This window comes from Natrix helvetica, assembly GCF_964273705.1.
Source record: "Natrix helvetica genome assembly, chromosome: 6".
Lineage (NCBI taxonomy): Eukaryota > Metazoa > Chordata > Lepidosauria > Squamata > Natricidae > Natrix > Natrix helvetica.
In genome coordinates, this window is record NC_138553.1 from 80,199,504 (window position 1) to 80,214,261 (window position 14,758).

Below are 14,758 nucleotides of genomic sequence, written 5' to 3' on the forward strand. Positions count from 1 at the left end.
AACCAAGCGTTTCCACCCCACAGAATCATATTCACCAAGCCAAAAACCTACAGGAACAGAGGTCTTAATTAGTTTGGTGTTGTAATTGAATCAATGCATACTTTACACAGTTTTTAAGGGGACCGAGGCTTCCCAAGAGCACGAAACAAACTCCTAGTCTCGACAAAAAAAACCCTTTTATTAATATACTGTGAATTCTGCTCATTCACATCCAGCAAAGTCTTTCAAGGGAGGATTTACAGTCACAGTCCTTATCTGGCTTGGAAAGCTGCCAGGCCGATATCTGCAAAACCTGGCAAGGAGTCTCAGAGAGTCACGAACCAATTAAGCGAACTAATGGTCTCCTGCAAACTCCACTCCCCTTTCACTCCTCTTTTATTTCCTCTGGGAGGGGCCCTTCATTGTCCACCTGTGGCCTTACTCTCGACCCCTGTTCTTTAGCTCTTCTCTTCGTCTGGCAACTCTGCGCTCTGCGCATGTGTACACTGGGAACAGGCTACACGGCCCGTTTGGATGCAAGTAAGTGCAGGGCCCGCATAGAGGCTCGGCGAAAAACGGGCTACCGGAAGTTTGGGAAGGCCAGGAACGGGCCCATTTCTGACCTTCAGAGGGCCTCCGGAGCCTGGGGAGGCTGTTTTCGCCCTCCCAGAGACTTGAGGAAAGCCTCCGGAGCCAGGGAGGGCAACCCCCCCCCCCAATTGTGCAGGAGGCCAACTACAAGGCCCCGCCAACCCAGCAACTGGGCAGAGAACCCGTTACTGAAATTTGTGAAGCCCATCCCTGCTGGGAACCCCAGTCCTTCCTCTTTCTCCTTCTTTTCCTCTTCCTCTCTACAGAATTCCCTTCTAGCACTGACGATGTTACCTACTATGGTAATGAAACGTCTGCAAGAAAACCACCAAGCCGAGAGAGCACCAAGGAGCCTCTCATTTCAACCCTGAGCGATAAATATTCTCCTCTGTCAAAACAAGATTTACACCCCCCACCCCCCCCACCCACCCCCGTGAGACCATACTTGACATGCTGTACATACCACAGACACATTCAAACTTCCCATGCTGGTAACAGAAGCAAATACACAGGAGGAGCCTTCCATTTGGCACACCGGTATTTCTTCCACAATGCGGTAACCGGTCGATATTTTGATATCCACGAGAGCTTTGGCCCAGGCAGCCGTGCTGACTAGCCACAGGAAGGCAGCGCAGAGGGTGAAAACGTAATCCTGGAAGCCAAGAGAATGAAGTTAATAAAGGTTTGTTTGTTTTGATCCAAGCTGCAGATTACAGAACCGAAAGAACTAGCCACTGGCTATGATGGTTGACTAACCTTTTTCTCCCCGCGTGCTGAAATCGTAAGCACACGTGTGCCCACACCCATAATGCAATGCGCCGTCCTCTGCGCATGCACGCACCCCCCCCATGCATACGCACTCCCCGCGCCCCTTTTGGGGCCTAGCAGGCCTCCCTGAAGCCTCCTGGGACCAAACATGGGGTCCGGGGGAGAGACAATGCACCCCTCCATGTTTCCTCCACCCTTCCGTGAATGTGCATGTGACCCCCTACACACACACACACATGCGCACACAACCTCCCCCCCACATGTGCACGTCTCCCCATGCGTGACAGAGACCCGAAAATCAGCTGGCCAGCAGAAGGCGCATGCGCCCATCTGCTATGGAGCTGAGCTGAGTGACGGCTCGCGTTCCCAGAGAGGACTCCGCATGCCACCTGTGGCACGCGGGCCATAGGTTTGCCATCACAGGGATATGACGTATACAGTCCGGGTAGTCCTCGGCTTACGACCTAAACTGAACCCAAGATTTCCGTTGTTAAGCGCGAGGCATTCGTTAAGTGAATTTTGCTCCATTTTACAACCTCGCTTGCCACAATTGTTAAGGGGATCACTGCAGTCACTGTTTGTTTAGTAACGCGCGGGTGAAATGAATCTGTTGGCTCATCAAGGTGGTCACAAAAAGAGATCCATTGACCCCCCGGGACACTGCAACTGTCATAAATATGAATCTGTTGTCAAATATCTCAATGGAAATCACGTGACAATGCTACAATGGTAACTTCGGTCACTAAATGAACTGTTTTACGTCGAAAACTGCCTGTAATATCCCAAAAGTGCTTTTTTCATGAGGCCACTGGACTTTCTGGTTTTTCTTTGAAGACGTTTTGCTTCTCATCTTAAGAAGCTTCTTCAGCTCTGACTGGATGGTGAGGAATGGAAGGATTTATACTCCTTGAAGACAGCTGGCCATTTGCATCCTTTTTAGAGGGTCTTTGAGAACATCTGATGACCCAGACAAACCTCCAAGTGGCCTCAACGACTCTCCAAAAGGATGCAAATGTCCAGCTTTCTGCAAGGAGTATAAATCTTTCTGTTCCCCACCATCCGGTCAGAGCTGAAGAAACTTCTAGGATGAGAAGTGAAATGTTTTCAAAGAAAAAACAGAAAGTCCAGTTGCCTCTTACAAAAAGCACCTTTGGGACAACCATGACCTGGATGGACTGAGAACCTCCGTAGATATTTGTACTGTGGAGGCTTTCAAGAAGAGATTGGAGTGCCATTTGTCAGAAATGGTATAGGGTCTCCTGCTTGGACAGGAGGTTGGACTAGATGACCTATAAAGTCCCTTCCCACACTGTCAATCTGTTAATGTCTTTTTTATTATCCAACCTGAATCAAAGAATGGAGGCCCTTGAACTCTGGTGCTGGAGAAGACTCCTGTGAGTCCCATGGACTGCAAGGTGATCCAACCCTGGATCACATCAAGGAGGACATCAACCCAGACTCCTCCTTAGAAGGCCAGATCCTGAAGAGGAAACTCGAAAGACTTTGGGCAACTAATGAGAAGGAAGGACTCCCTGGAGAAGAGCCTCCTGCTGGGAAAGACAGAGGGCAAAAGAAGAAGGGGACAGCAGAGAAGGAGGTGGCTGGATGGAGTCACCAAAGCAGTCGGCGTGAGCTTCAATGGACTCCAGAGGATGGTGGAGGACAGGAAGGCCTGGAGGAACGTTGTCCATGGGGTCGCGATGGGTCGGACTTCACAACTAACTACAACAACAACTGAATCTTAGCGACTTACGATCATTGGGAAATTGCTACCATTCCGATAGGCGTGCATGTAGCCAAGGTAAAACACCAGGGCCATCATGCAGTAGAAGAAGATCAGGACTCCAAAGGTGACGAAAAACTGGGCCGAGGAGGAGAAGTTGCCCACAAGGTAGATATCTGTCCAGGTGCCATTGCATCGGGTGGGATCTGGCGAAGTGAATACAACTGTGTTCAACCTGCACAAACAGAAGTTGGAGAACGTCCGAGAAGTATCCAAATTGTCTACTCGTCTCTATGATTATAAAATTGAGCCCAACATCCTTGTTGGTAAGCAAGATAGTTGCCTGGGGAACTGCGCCCCATTTTATGATCTTCCGGCCCCCGTTGTTAAACAAACCACTGGAGTTATTAAGTGAATCATCTGGGCATTACGCAGATCTGGCTTCCCCATTGATTTTGCTGGTCAGAAAGCAGCTTGGAAGGTCACAAATGGGGATTCGCATGACTCTGGGACACCGCAACTGTCATAAGTACATGCCAGTTGCCAAGCATCTTAATTTTGATCACGTGACTTTGGGGATGCTGCAACGGTTGTGTGAAAACCAGCCATAAGTCGCTTTTTTAGTTGTGACTTCAAATGGTCACTAAATGAATAGTTGTAAGCCAAGGACTACCTGTATTAAAAAATACAGATTTATCAATGAGTAAATATCAGCTACGAACTCTGCACTGGGGATAGGAAGGGCATCCGGCCAGTAAATACTCAGCTCTACTCAGTTGCTCCGACTCAACCCCGCAAGGGTGTGTGTGTGTGTGTGTGTGTGTGTGTGTTGTAGAACCATTCATTTACTGACCATTTGAAGTTACAACAGCACTGAAAAAGGGACTTATGGCCATTTTTCACACTTATGACCTTCACAGATCAAATCACAGATTTTGGTCACTGGATCAAAATTCAGATGCTTGGCAACTGACTCACATTTATAATGTTTGCAGTGACCCGGGATCCCCTTTTGTGACCTTCTGATGAGCAAAGTCAAGAGGGAAGCCATATTCCTCTTAATGACCATGTTATGCTGCAATGATTCATTTAGCAACTGTGGCAAGGAAAGTCATAAAATGGGGTAAAACTCACTAGCTGACTTAGCAACAGAAAAAAATTGGCCACAACTGCGGTCATAAATTGAGGATTGCCTATATTTCTTAACGGCATTTAAGCATATATGTTATTTACTTTGTAATACAATTAGTGTCTGTTTTTATGGAGAAAGAGAGAGAAAGAGAGAGGCAGGTAGGAAAGTAGGCAGTCAGTCAGGCAGTCAGTCAGACAGACAGAAATACAGAGATAAATATAGTGATAGATAGATAGATAGATAGATAGATAGATAGATAGATAGATAGATAGATAGATAGATAGATAAGATAGATAGATAGATAAGATAGATAAGATAGATAAGATAGATAGATAGATAGATAGATAGATAGATAGATAGATAGATAAGATAGATAGATAAGATAGATAGATAAGATAGATAAGATAGATAAGATAGATAGATAAGATAGATAGATAGATAAGATAGATAGATAGATAGATAGATAGATAGATAGATAGATAGATAGATAGATAGATAAATAGATAAGAAAGAGAGAGAGAGAGAGATGGTTTTTTCAGAGTATAAGACGCACCTTTTCCCCTCAAAAAAGAGGCTGAAAATCTGGGTGCATCTCATACACCAAATACAGCATTTTTTGCCTCCCGAAACCCTGCCCCCTTCGCCAAAATGGCTGTGCATAGCCTTTAGGAGGCTTTCAGAGAGCTCCTGGGGGCTGGGGAGGGCAGAAATGAGGGAGAAATGGGCCATTTTGGGGAGGTCTGCAGAGTGCAAAAACTTTTTTTTTTAATTTGCCTCAAAATGTTGATGTGTCTTATACCCTGAAAAATACAGTAGATGATCAGTAGATAGAGGGGGGGGCAGATAAGCAGGCAGGCAGAGATATAGAGATAAATATAGATGAGAGAGAGAGAGAGAGAGAGGCAGAGAGGCAGGCAGGCAGAGATATAAATATAGATGATAGGTAGATAGGTAGATAGATGAGAGAGAGGGATAGATAGATAGATAGAGAGAGAGAGAGAGAGAGAGAGAGAGAGAGAGAGAGAGAGAGAGAGAGATATGGATGGATGGATGGATGGAAGGATGGATAGATAGACAGACAGACAGACAGACAGACAGACAGAGATAGAAAGAAAGACATAGGGAGAGAGATGATAGATAGATAGATAGATAGATAGATAGATAGATAGATAGATAGATAGATAGATAGAGATATAGATATAGACAGACAGATATACAGATGACAGACAGACAGACACACACAGAGAGAGAAAGAGACATAGGGAGAGAGATAACAGATAGATAGATAGATAGATAGATAGATTGATAGATAGATAGATAGATAGATAGATAGACAGACAGACAGACAGACAGACAGACAGACAGACAGACAGACAGACAGACAGACAGACAGACAGACAGACAGACAAAAAATAAAATAAAATCAGATTTTCAGAGGAGTGACAGACCATAATGAAAAAACCCGGTTCCAAAATCCCTACCCTGAGGGGATCCACCCAGACGAAATGCCCCAGGAACTCACCTGAAAGGATAACTGAAGGAGGCGGTTATTGTTTTATTCACCACGCCGTGACAGGAAACCAGAAGTGTGGTGACACCTTTGTATCCTCCACAAGAAGCGAACGCAAATACCGCAAAGAGCTGTCGGGAAACATAACACCCGGATTCTAGCATTTAATTCGCCAAGACAAGAGGATAACCGCAAAGAACGATCCGCTGATCAAACTCCCGGTTGCCTTTTGTTTAATTTGAAGGCTCAAGAAATGACATTAAAAGTCAGCTTTGTGGGGTTAAAAAAAAAGATCCCCACAAGCACCAATTGGGGTGCATGAACAAGAAATCTTTAGCCTTACAAAAACCAGCTCAGGACGAAGAGGTAAGATAACCCAGGTAGCCTTTGAATTATAACAGTTCGTTTAAGGACCGTTCAAAGTTGCAACGGCGCCAAAGTGGTTTATGGCCGTTTCTCACACTTACGATTATTGGTGGCGTGATTTACCTTTGGAGGCTTGGCAACTGACTCATATTTATGACAGTTGCAGGGTCCCGGGGTGGCGTGACCCCTTTTTGCGACCTTCTGCCAAGTCAATGGGGAAGCCAGATTTGCTTAGCAACCAGGTGACTAATTTAACAACTGAAGTGATTCACTTAACAAACGGGGCAAGAAAAGTCATAAAAACGGGGCAAAAGCTCACTTAACAAATGTCTCGCTTAGCAACATAAATGTTGGCCTCCATTGTGGTCGTAGGTCAAAGACTCCCTGTAAGAGGGACTAGATTTCCACAATTTATTACACAATAATTCCTTTTGCTGGGCTTTGATTTAGCACAGTGATGGCTAACTTTTTTGTTGTCACATGCTGAAAACACTCGTGCGCGCTCGCACCCATAATGCAATGCATGCATGACACATGCACCCCCATGCCAGTGGTGGGTTGCAGGCGGTACGGGCATACCAGAGCCTGCCCAGAGCAGCTGATACCATTCCGGTACGGTGCTCCACAGGGGGCCCACCTGCCCGCCCGAGCTCCTTACCGGTCTTTTAAGTCTGTGGTGCTTCTGCGCATGGCACATGGCACATACAGTGCCTGCGTGATGCTCCATGTGGACGCCCTCGGGCCTGTTCCAACCGTACCGGTTGGAAGGAGTCCGGAACCCAACACTGCCCAGCCCCCTGCCCCCCCCTGCACATATACACACAACCCCCCACCCCACATGTGTGTATGACACCCACACACACACACTGGGCCTAGTATGCCTCCCTGCAGCTTCCTGGGACCAAATACAAGCTACCCATAATGCTATGAATGCACGACCTGCCCCCTGTGCATGCGCACACGACACCCCCATACGACCCCCCCATGCATGTGTGTGCAACCCCCACCCGCATGCATGCACATCTCCCACATGTGACCTGTCCCCTGCGCAGAGACCTGAATATCAGTTGACCGGGAGGAGGCGCATACGCGGTTGGCCTGAGCTGGGGCAATGGCTCACAAGCCAGTGCGACATGGATGTGCGTGCCACTTCGGCCACGGGTGCCATAGGTTCGCATCACGGATTTAGCAACTTGTGTAAACCTAGACACCATGGTCCATAGTTCAGCTGGTGGTACCAAGCCATCCAGTTGTACTTTGCATATAAACCATGGTTGAAACACAGTTATGCAAAATGACTGGACCTAATGAGTGTTAATGGATTAAAATGTAATGTAAACTCAGCCCCATTTGATTAAAAATGCCCTTTAGGGTGTAGAAATCAGGAACAAGAATAGTATTGAATGTATGTTTTTTTGCAAGATGTCAGATATTTTGCTGGGGTTTTAATGATTAATCTGGATTTCGCAGATGATTGGATTCCATTTTAATGTCAAATGATTTCTCACATGAGCCATTTTGTTTAGAATTAAAATTACAATAACATTTGGTCTGCGCTAAATTTGTGCAACAGATTATGCTACATTGTGAGTTGGTGAGGCTATGACTTAACCTGATGCATGTACCAAGCTGTGGGCTACACAAACCATTATTTATGGTTTATCAGGGGCTGCAACACACCACAGCCTATCGTGATGCAGGATCCCAGTTTATAGGCAATCAAATAAGATCTCAGGATGTAGTTTTTGTCAGAAACATTTGCCAGCCATAAAATACGAAAAAGTTGTGCAGTGCGATGCAGCAATTTTAACACAGCTTGCAGCTGAAACCAGGTTCTAAGCTTTAAGCTTTTACAAATACCAAGACATTCCTACACAACCGTTTAGAGTTAGATTAGGAGGGATTCCACACTGGAGGTAACTACTAGGTTGACAGCAAATCTCCTTCTTCCCCTTTGCTCCTTCCTCTTTCGTCTTTTATTATCCTACCATTCTCCCCGAGTCCCTTCGGGGAGAGGGGGCGGTCTATAAATCTAATAAATCTAATCTAATCTAATCTATTCTCAATTCTTTTTTTTTTCATTGTTTAATTCTATTTCTTTTGCGACTGTTATTGTTTAAACTTGTCTTCCTTTCTACCGTTGTTGTAAGCTGCCTGGAGTACTAGCAGCACAACAGAAAGAGAAATTTTACATACATAAAACGTAAAGGTTCCCCTCGCACATATGTGCTAGTCGTTCTCGACTCTAGGGGGCGGTACTGATCTCCGTTTCAAAGCCGAAGAGCCAGCGCTGTCCGAAGACGTCTCCGTGGTCATGTGGCCGGCATGACTCAACGCCAAAGGCGCACAGAACGCTGTTATCTTCCCACCAAAGGTGGTTCTTATTTTTCTACTTGCATTTTTACATGCTGAAGGATTATATGAATCAATATTGGCTATTTGCTTTTCTTATGAATTGCTTATGTTACTATATAATTGTTACTGATTAAACCAATATTTGCTGTTTGCTTCTGATATGAAAATACTGCTAGAAATCATTTATTAAGAATTAAGCTTTGTTGTTAGCTTCTGCTTATATTATTGTATACCGTCAGAAATGAGTTGTTTTCTAGCCTAGCAAAATTGTAACCTTAACACTGGATGGCATTACTGCAAATATGATCTCTCTGCTGCATCTCGCTTCTATTCTTGGCTTCAAAGCTTCAAAGCTAGGCACATTCTTGAAAACATAGAAGAAATTGTTACATGGGAATATCAGGTCCCATAGATAAAGGAACCAAACTAGGGAGTTTTCCTGGCTCATAAATCCTTAAGGCCTTCTGCCAAAAAAAACATCTTGGCAAAGGGGGGCTGCCATCTACTGCACAAGGCTATAGGAATACTCCATTGATAATGTAGATAGAGACAGGAGCTTGAACAAAAGGACGCTTTAAAGATCACGTTGATAACGACTCTTTCTCTCTGATTGGATAAACTTTGTTTCTACCTGCCTAAAATGAATATAATACTCTGAGCCACTCCTGCAGGGGGTGGCTATTCCTTAAATGAATTTTGTTTGCATGTTTGGATATAGTTTTGTCACTCAGCTTTTGCTATGGCCATAATTAAAAGCTGATACTTTTTGCAAGCCTCGCCTGTAGTCTCCACTCTCTTGGGCATTTCAGTGGCTGGGGGAAACTGCTGGAATCTTACAATACTTTCGAAACTGCTAGGTTGGCAGAAGCTGGGACAAGTAATGGGAGCTCACTCCACTACGCGGCACTAGGGATTCGAACTGCCAAACTGCCAACTTTTCTGATCGACAAATTCAGCATCTTAGCCCCTGAGTCACTATAACATACATACAAAGAAAGGGGCAATTTTCCCTACCATTTAACATTTCGAATTAAGAGCCATGTCTATTCACGTGGATTCTCTTGGAAGAGAATAAATATAAAGATTTTATAGACCAGACAGGGGGGAAATAGTAATAAACTCAGTTAAACTGTGGCCTAGGAAAAAGAAAGCTGAAACTACCATAAGCATTTCTGGAGCAGAGAAAGAAAAAGAAATGCAGGCCTCACAGCCTTTTCGGCCTAGAAAAACTTTGGTATCCTATTCTACTAAAGCTTTGCAAGAGAGAAACTACTCATCTCTACCACCATTTATTCCACATTAAAATTGAATTAATCCAAATTTACCCAAAGGAGGAAAGTTTGCAAGACCCTAAATTACAGTTGTTAGGTTTTTGAGGATCAGGACGTCGTGCAAATAAGAGCTTTGGGGCGCATATTCACACCCACCCACCCAGAGTTTGCAGAAGACATCCTCAAGAGAAGCCATGCATGAGCTCCTTCTCAAACCAACTCACCCACTCAAGAAGTTTGATGAAACCTAGAGGCTCTTTGAGGGGACCAAGGTCCAGGTGAAAATCACTCATGTTCTGCAAGAGGAGGAGGAGGAGGAGGAGGAGGAAGAAGAAGAGAGATCAGACCAAAGAGATGGTGGGATCAAGAAGATGGCACTTCAACTCAGCCTTGTCTCCAAGGTCTCTGTTCTTCTCTGGAGGAGAAGGTGGACCTCTTTGGTCCTATAGAACCTGCTGCCTTGGGCTCCGCCCACATCCCTCAGCCAATAGGATGCATTCTCCTCCTTTTCCCAACTGTTATCTCACAATGGGCTGGGAGAAGATACAATACAATACAATACACTACAATAGTAGAGTTGGAAGGGACCTTGGAGGTCTTCTAGTCCAACCCCCTGCCTGCCTAGGGGATCAGTGGGATATACAGAATAACAGAGTTGGAAGGGTCCTTGTAGGTAATCTCCCCCACCCCCAAGCAGAAGACCGTGTCTACACCATGTTCTGACGGATGGCAGCCCAGTCTCTTCTCAAAAGCTTCCAGTGATGAAACTCCCAAAGGTCCAACCTGGAATGAAGGAGAAATTTCCTGACGTTAGGACAATTCACCAGTGGAACAACTTGCCACCAGAAGTTGTGAATGGAGGTGTTTTTTTTAAAAGAAGAGATTGAACAAGCCCTTGTCTGGAATGGTATAGGGTTTCTTGCCTGAGCAGGGGGTTGGACTAGACAACCTCCAAGGTCCCTTCCAACTCTGTAATTCTGTTATTTGTTATCTGTTATTCTGAAGGCAACGTCTGTTCCAGAGCCGCAGGTGGGCTCACCCCTGAACCAACCCATTAAATGCTGAAACTATTAGCACAAAGGCTGTTAATGATAGATTTCTTGGCTAAGGAAATAGCTGAAAAGGTGCTTTTTTTTTTAACCCATCTTGTTGCTAGTTATCTAATCTCCAGTTATTTCAGGACAATTCAGAAGCCTGTTGTAGAGTTACAACGGGCTCTATTTGGTCAATGAAACAGTGTCTTTTTCTTTTTAAATTAAAAACTCAAGTACCCAAGACAAGCAGGATGCTATAAATAGGCCTTTCTCACTTGGTGTTTCCTTTTCTTGCCAAAAATAACCAAGTGACCCCATAGAGCGATGGCTAAAAATACATCGGTAAGAAGGAAGCCAAGGAAGTGTTCTACCTTAAGTGGTCATCACGTAATCAGAAGTAGTCCAATGGCAGATAATAATTTCATTTTTCATTCTATACTGCAGTGTTCTCCAGCTTTTGAGACTTGGTGGTCTGGCTGGGTAGGGGGTGGATGGGAGAGAGGGGGGAACCCGGCAACTCTAGGTCCATGTTGCTTAACCTTGGCAACTGGAAGGTGTGTGGACTTCAACTCCCAGAATTCCCCAGCCACCATTACCAGCCTTAATGGCTGAGGAATTTGGAGAATTGAAGTCAACCAAGGTTGAGAAACATGGTCCTAGAGCAGGGGTGTCAAACTCGAGGTCATTAAGGGCTGGATCAGGATTGTGTTTGACCTTGGGGGCCGGAGTGGGTATGGTCAGCTCAACATCACTTGTGTTGGGGTACCTGTAGGCTCAAGCGCTCTGCCAGCAAAAACGGACTCCCGAGCTCTGCTTTTGGCTGCGACGGCCTCCTGCAACCCTCTGCCAGAGAAAATGGACTCCCATGCTCCAGTTTTGGCTGCGATGGCCTCCTGCCAGGGACGTGCGGTCAGAGCCTCACCTCTCTTCATGAAATAATAGTATATAATATTATATACTGTATGTATGTATGCATGCATGCATACATACATACATACATACATACATACATACATACATACATATATATATATATATATATATAATAATATTATACATCCGTCCGTGCGCACCCGGGAGCTGCGGAGGGCGGAGGCAGAAATGTCGGCGCTCCCGGATCACGTCATCCGGAAACACCGACATTTCTGCCTCCGCCCTCCGCAGGTCCCAGGCGCGCACGGACGGAGGTAGACACAGCGACACCGAGGCGATCCGGGCGGACGAAAGAGCGAGCAAGGCAGCCTGATCCTCGGTCGCTTGCCCGCCGGACTGCCTCGACGCCATTCTGCCTACCTCCGTCCGTGCGCGCTCGGGAGCTGCGGAGGGCGGAGGCAGAAATGTGTGCCTCCAGCACACGTGGTCCCATTCCTCGCCTTCCTGATGACGTCACCAGCCTCACCAGCCATTAACCTCACCGCACGTCACTGCCTCCTGCAACCCTCTGTCAGTGAAAATGGGCTTCCAAACTCTGTTTTTGGCCGTGTGTGGTCCTCCCGAGCTCCCTTTCTGCTGACAGAAGCACCGCGGGCTGGTTCTTTGCTGTTCTGTGGGCCCCTGGGCGAGATCTAAGCATCCTGTGGGCCAGATCCGGCCCCTGGGCCTTGAGTTTGACACCCCTGACCTAGAGAATTTCACATTAAATTTGGTACTGGGAGATTAATAGCATTGAATGGATAGAGAAATTCCTGGGAATTGTTCCCCTCAAGAGATAGAAAACTCACTTAAAAAGAGGGAGAGGCAGAGGACAAAACACTTATTTCCTCCAAAATATTTATTTATTTTTATTCTGGGCCTTCACACCCCTACAACTAAGTATATTTCATTTAATTTAAACAGATACACACATACACACGATTATATAAATTCCAAATATACATGAAGAAAATTCATTGTGTTTCCAAAGCTGAATACAGAAATGTTAAAAGTTTTGAGAGTACGGGAGTGATCCATGGCTTACAACCATTTGTTTAGTCACCAAAGTTACAAGGACTCTGAAAAAAAGTAACTTATGACTGCTGACACTTATTAACCATTGTGGCATCCCCGTGGTTACACGTTTAAAATTTGGAAGGTCTCGTATTTATGACGGTTGCAGGATCCTGGGGTCATGTGTTCAGGGTTTTGTGACGTTCGGAGAGCAAAGTCAATGGGGAAGCCAGGCTGACTTAAGAACCATGTTACTAACTGAAATGCAGTGGTTCACTTAACAACCGTGCCAAGATCATAAAATGAGGCAAAACTCACTTAAGAACTACCTTGCTTATCAACAAAAATTTGGGAGCTCAGTTGCGGCCGTAAGTTGAGGATTTCCTGAATGGAGTACATATGGAGGGTGATTGGGGAATGCGAATACGTACAGGGCGATGAAGGTGTTTATCGGACAGGGTGAAATGTTTTTTTTTGCTGGGTTTTGGTGGATGTGTATGATCCATAAAGATTGTAATAACTGCCAGTTATGCTCCAGAAAATAGTAAAAAAAGAAGAGCCGTTGAGATGGGCTTTAGACAAAACTATGCAATATTTTGAGTTGGGAGGATAAAATAAAATTTTGTAGTAGATAGATAGATACGAGATAGACAGATGATAGGCAGACACAGAAGATATAGGTGGGTAGGTAGACATCTAAAAAAACAATAACAGTTGGAAGGGACCTTGGAGGTCTTCTAGTTCAACCCCTTGCTCAAATGAGATACTATAGATAGACAGAGAGATGATAGACACAGAAGATAGAGATAGAGATAGATAGGATAGGATGGATGGATGAGATAGATAAGAGGATAGATATATGGTTGAGATACCGTAGATAGACAGATTATAGAGATAGATATAGATAGATGAGATACCATAGACAGAGAGATGATAGTCACAGAAAATAGAGATAGATAGGATAGGATATGATGGATGGATGAGATAAATATATAGATGAGATACCGTAGATTGACTGATGATAGAGATAGATAGATAGATATAGATAGAGATATGATAGATAGATTAGAGGAGATAGATATGTGTGTCTGTGTGTGTTGTATTTGTTTTTATTTATTTATCAGCACAAATACAACACAAATATAAAAAGGCAACATTAAAAATAAAAATATGGTTTTCTGCCTGGATGGTCCTCTGTAATGAGCCGAAGGACAGAAAGGGAGAGTAGTGAGTTCCCTCCCATATTTGGGCATACCAGGGGTTGTAACACAAATACATACATATTTGTGTTAGTCTCCCTTTATTTATCAGCACAAATACAACATATATATATGTGTGTGTGTGTGTGTGTGTTGTATTTGTGCTGATAAATAAATAAAGGGAGACTAGTATAGATCTATTTCAAGCTATTTAGCTCTCATCAGCTAGCCATACCCTTACTGGGATTCGAACCTGGGCTGTATTACATATTAGGCAGATGTGTTAGCCACTAAGCCACAGGCTCTCCTCCTTATCACAAATATATATATACAGACAGACAGACAATAGACAGACACAGAAGATATAGATAGATGGATGGATGGATGGCGATAGAGATGGTAAGAGATGCAGGCAGTCAAGTGACGACAGCACCGAAAAAAAAGTGACTTATGATTGTTTTCCCCACTTATGACCGTTGCAGCATCCTTGTGATCATGTGATCAAAATTCAGACGCTTGGCAACTGACTCATACTTATAACGGCCGCAGTCTCCCGGCGACACATGATCTCCTGTTGCGACCTTCTTGCAAGCAAAAGTCAATGGGGAAGCCAGATTCACTTAACAGCTATAGCAAGAAAGGTTGTAAAATGGGGCAAAGCTCACGTCACAGGTGTCTCGCTTAGCAACAGAAATGTTGGGACTCAATTTGTGGTCGTACACAGAGGACTACCTGTGTGTTTATTTAAGTCTATTTATTTTCTGGGCCCGCAACCCACTGCTAAGGAAATTAATTAAGTAACAATACATCCATCCTGATCTTAAGCACACACAATATCCAAAACCTTATCAAACAAAAAGAAAATGATTAAAATTGGGCATAATCGCCCTAATAAATCTGGCAA

General features: G+C 44.6%; 2 protein-coding genes across 2 annotated transcripts in view; both read right to left on the bottom strand.

The window, feature by feature from the left end:
- Positions 1-10,140, bottom strand: part of SYPL1 (synaptophysin like 1) — a gene marked incomplete at its 3' end in the record, with an annotated part of 12,635 nt that extends 2,495 nt beyond the window's left edge. Inside the window, exons 1-5 of the mRNA XM_081957129.1 lie at positions 9,920-10,140; positions 5,716-5,834; positions 3,092-3,296; positions 1,034-1,222; positions 4-47 (exon numbers count right to left, since the gene is read on the bottom strand). Coding sequence (XP_081813255.1) covers positions 4-47; positions 1,034-1,222; positions 3,092-3,296; positions 5,716-5,834; positions 9,920-9,988 — 626 coding nt within the window. The 5' untranslated portion in view covers positions 9,989-10,140. The remainder of the gene's footprint in view (positions 1-3; positions 48-1,033; positions 1,223-3,091; positions 3,297-5,715; positions 5,835-9,919) is intronic.
- A 2,352-nt stretch (positions 10,141-12,492) lies between these two features.
- Positions 12,493-14,758, bottom strand: part of COG5 (component of oligomeric golgi complex 5) — a 312,215-nt gene continuing 309,949 nt past the window's right edge. Inside the window, exon 23 of the mRNA XM_081957959.1 lies at positions 12,493-14,107. The gene's annotated coding sequence lies outside the window, so the exon portion shown is untranslated. The remainder of the gene's footprint in view (positions 14,108-14,758) is intronic.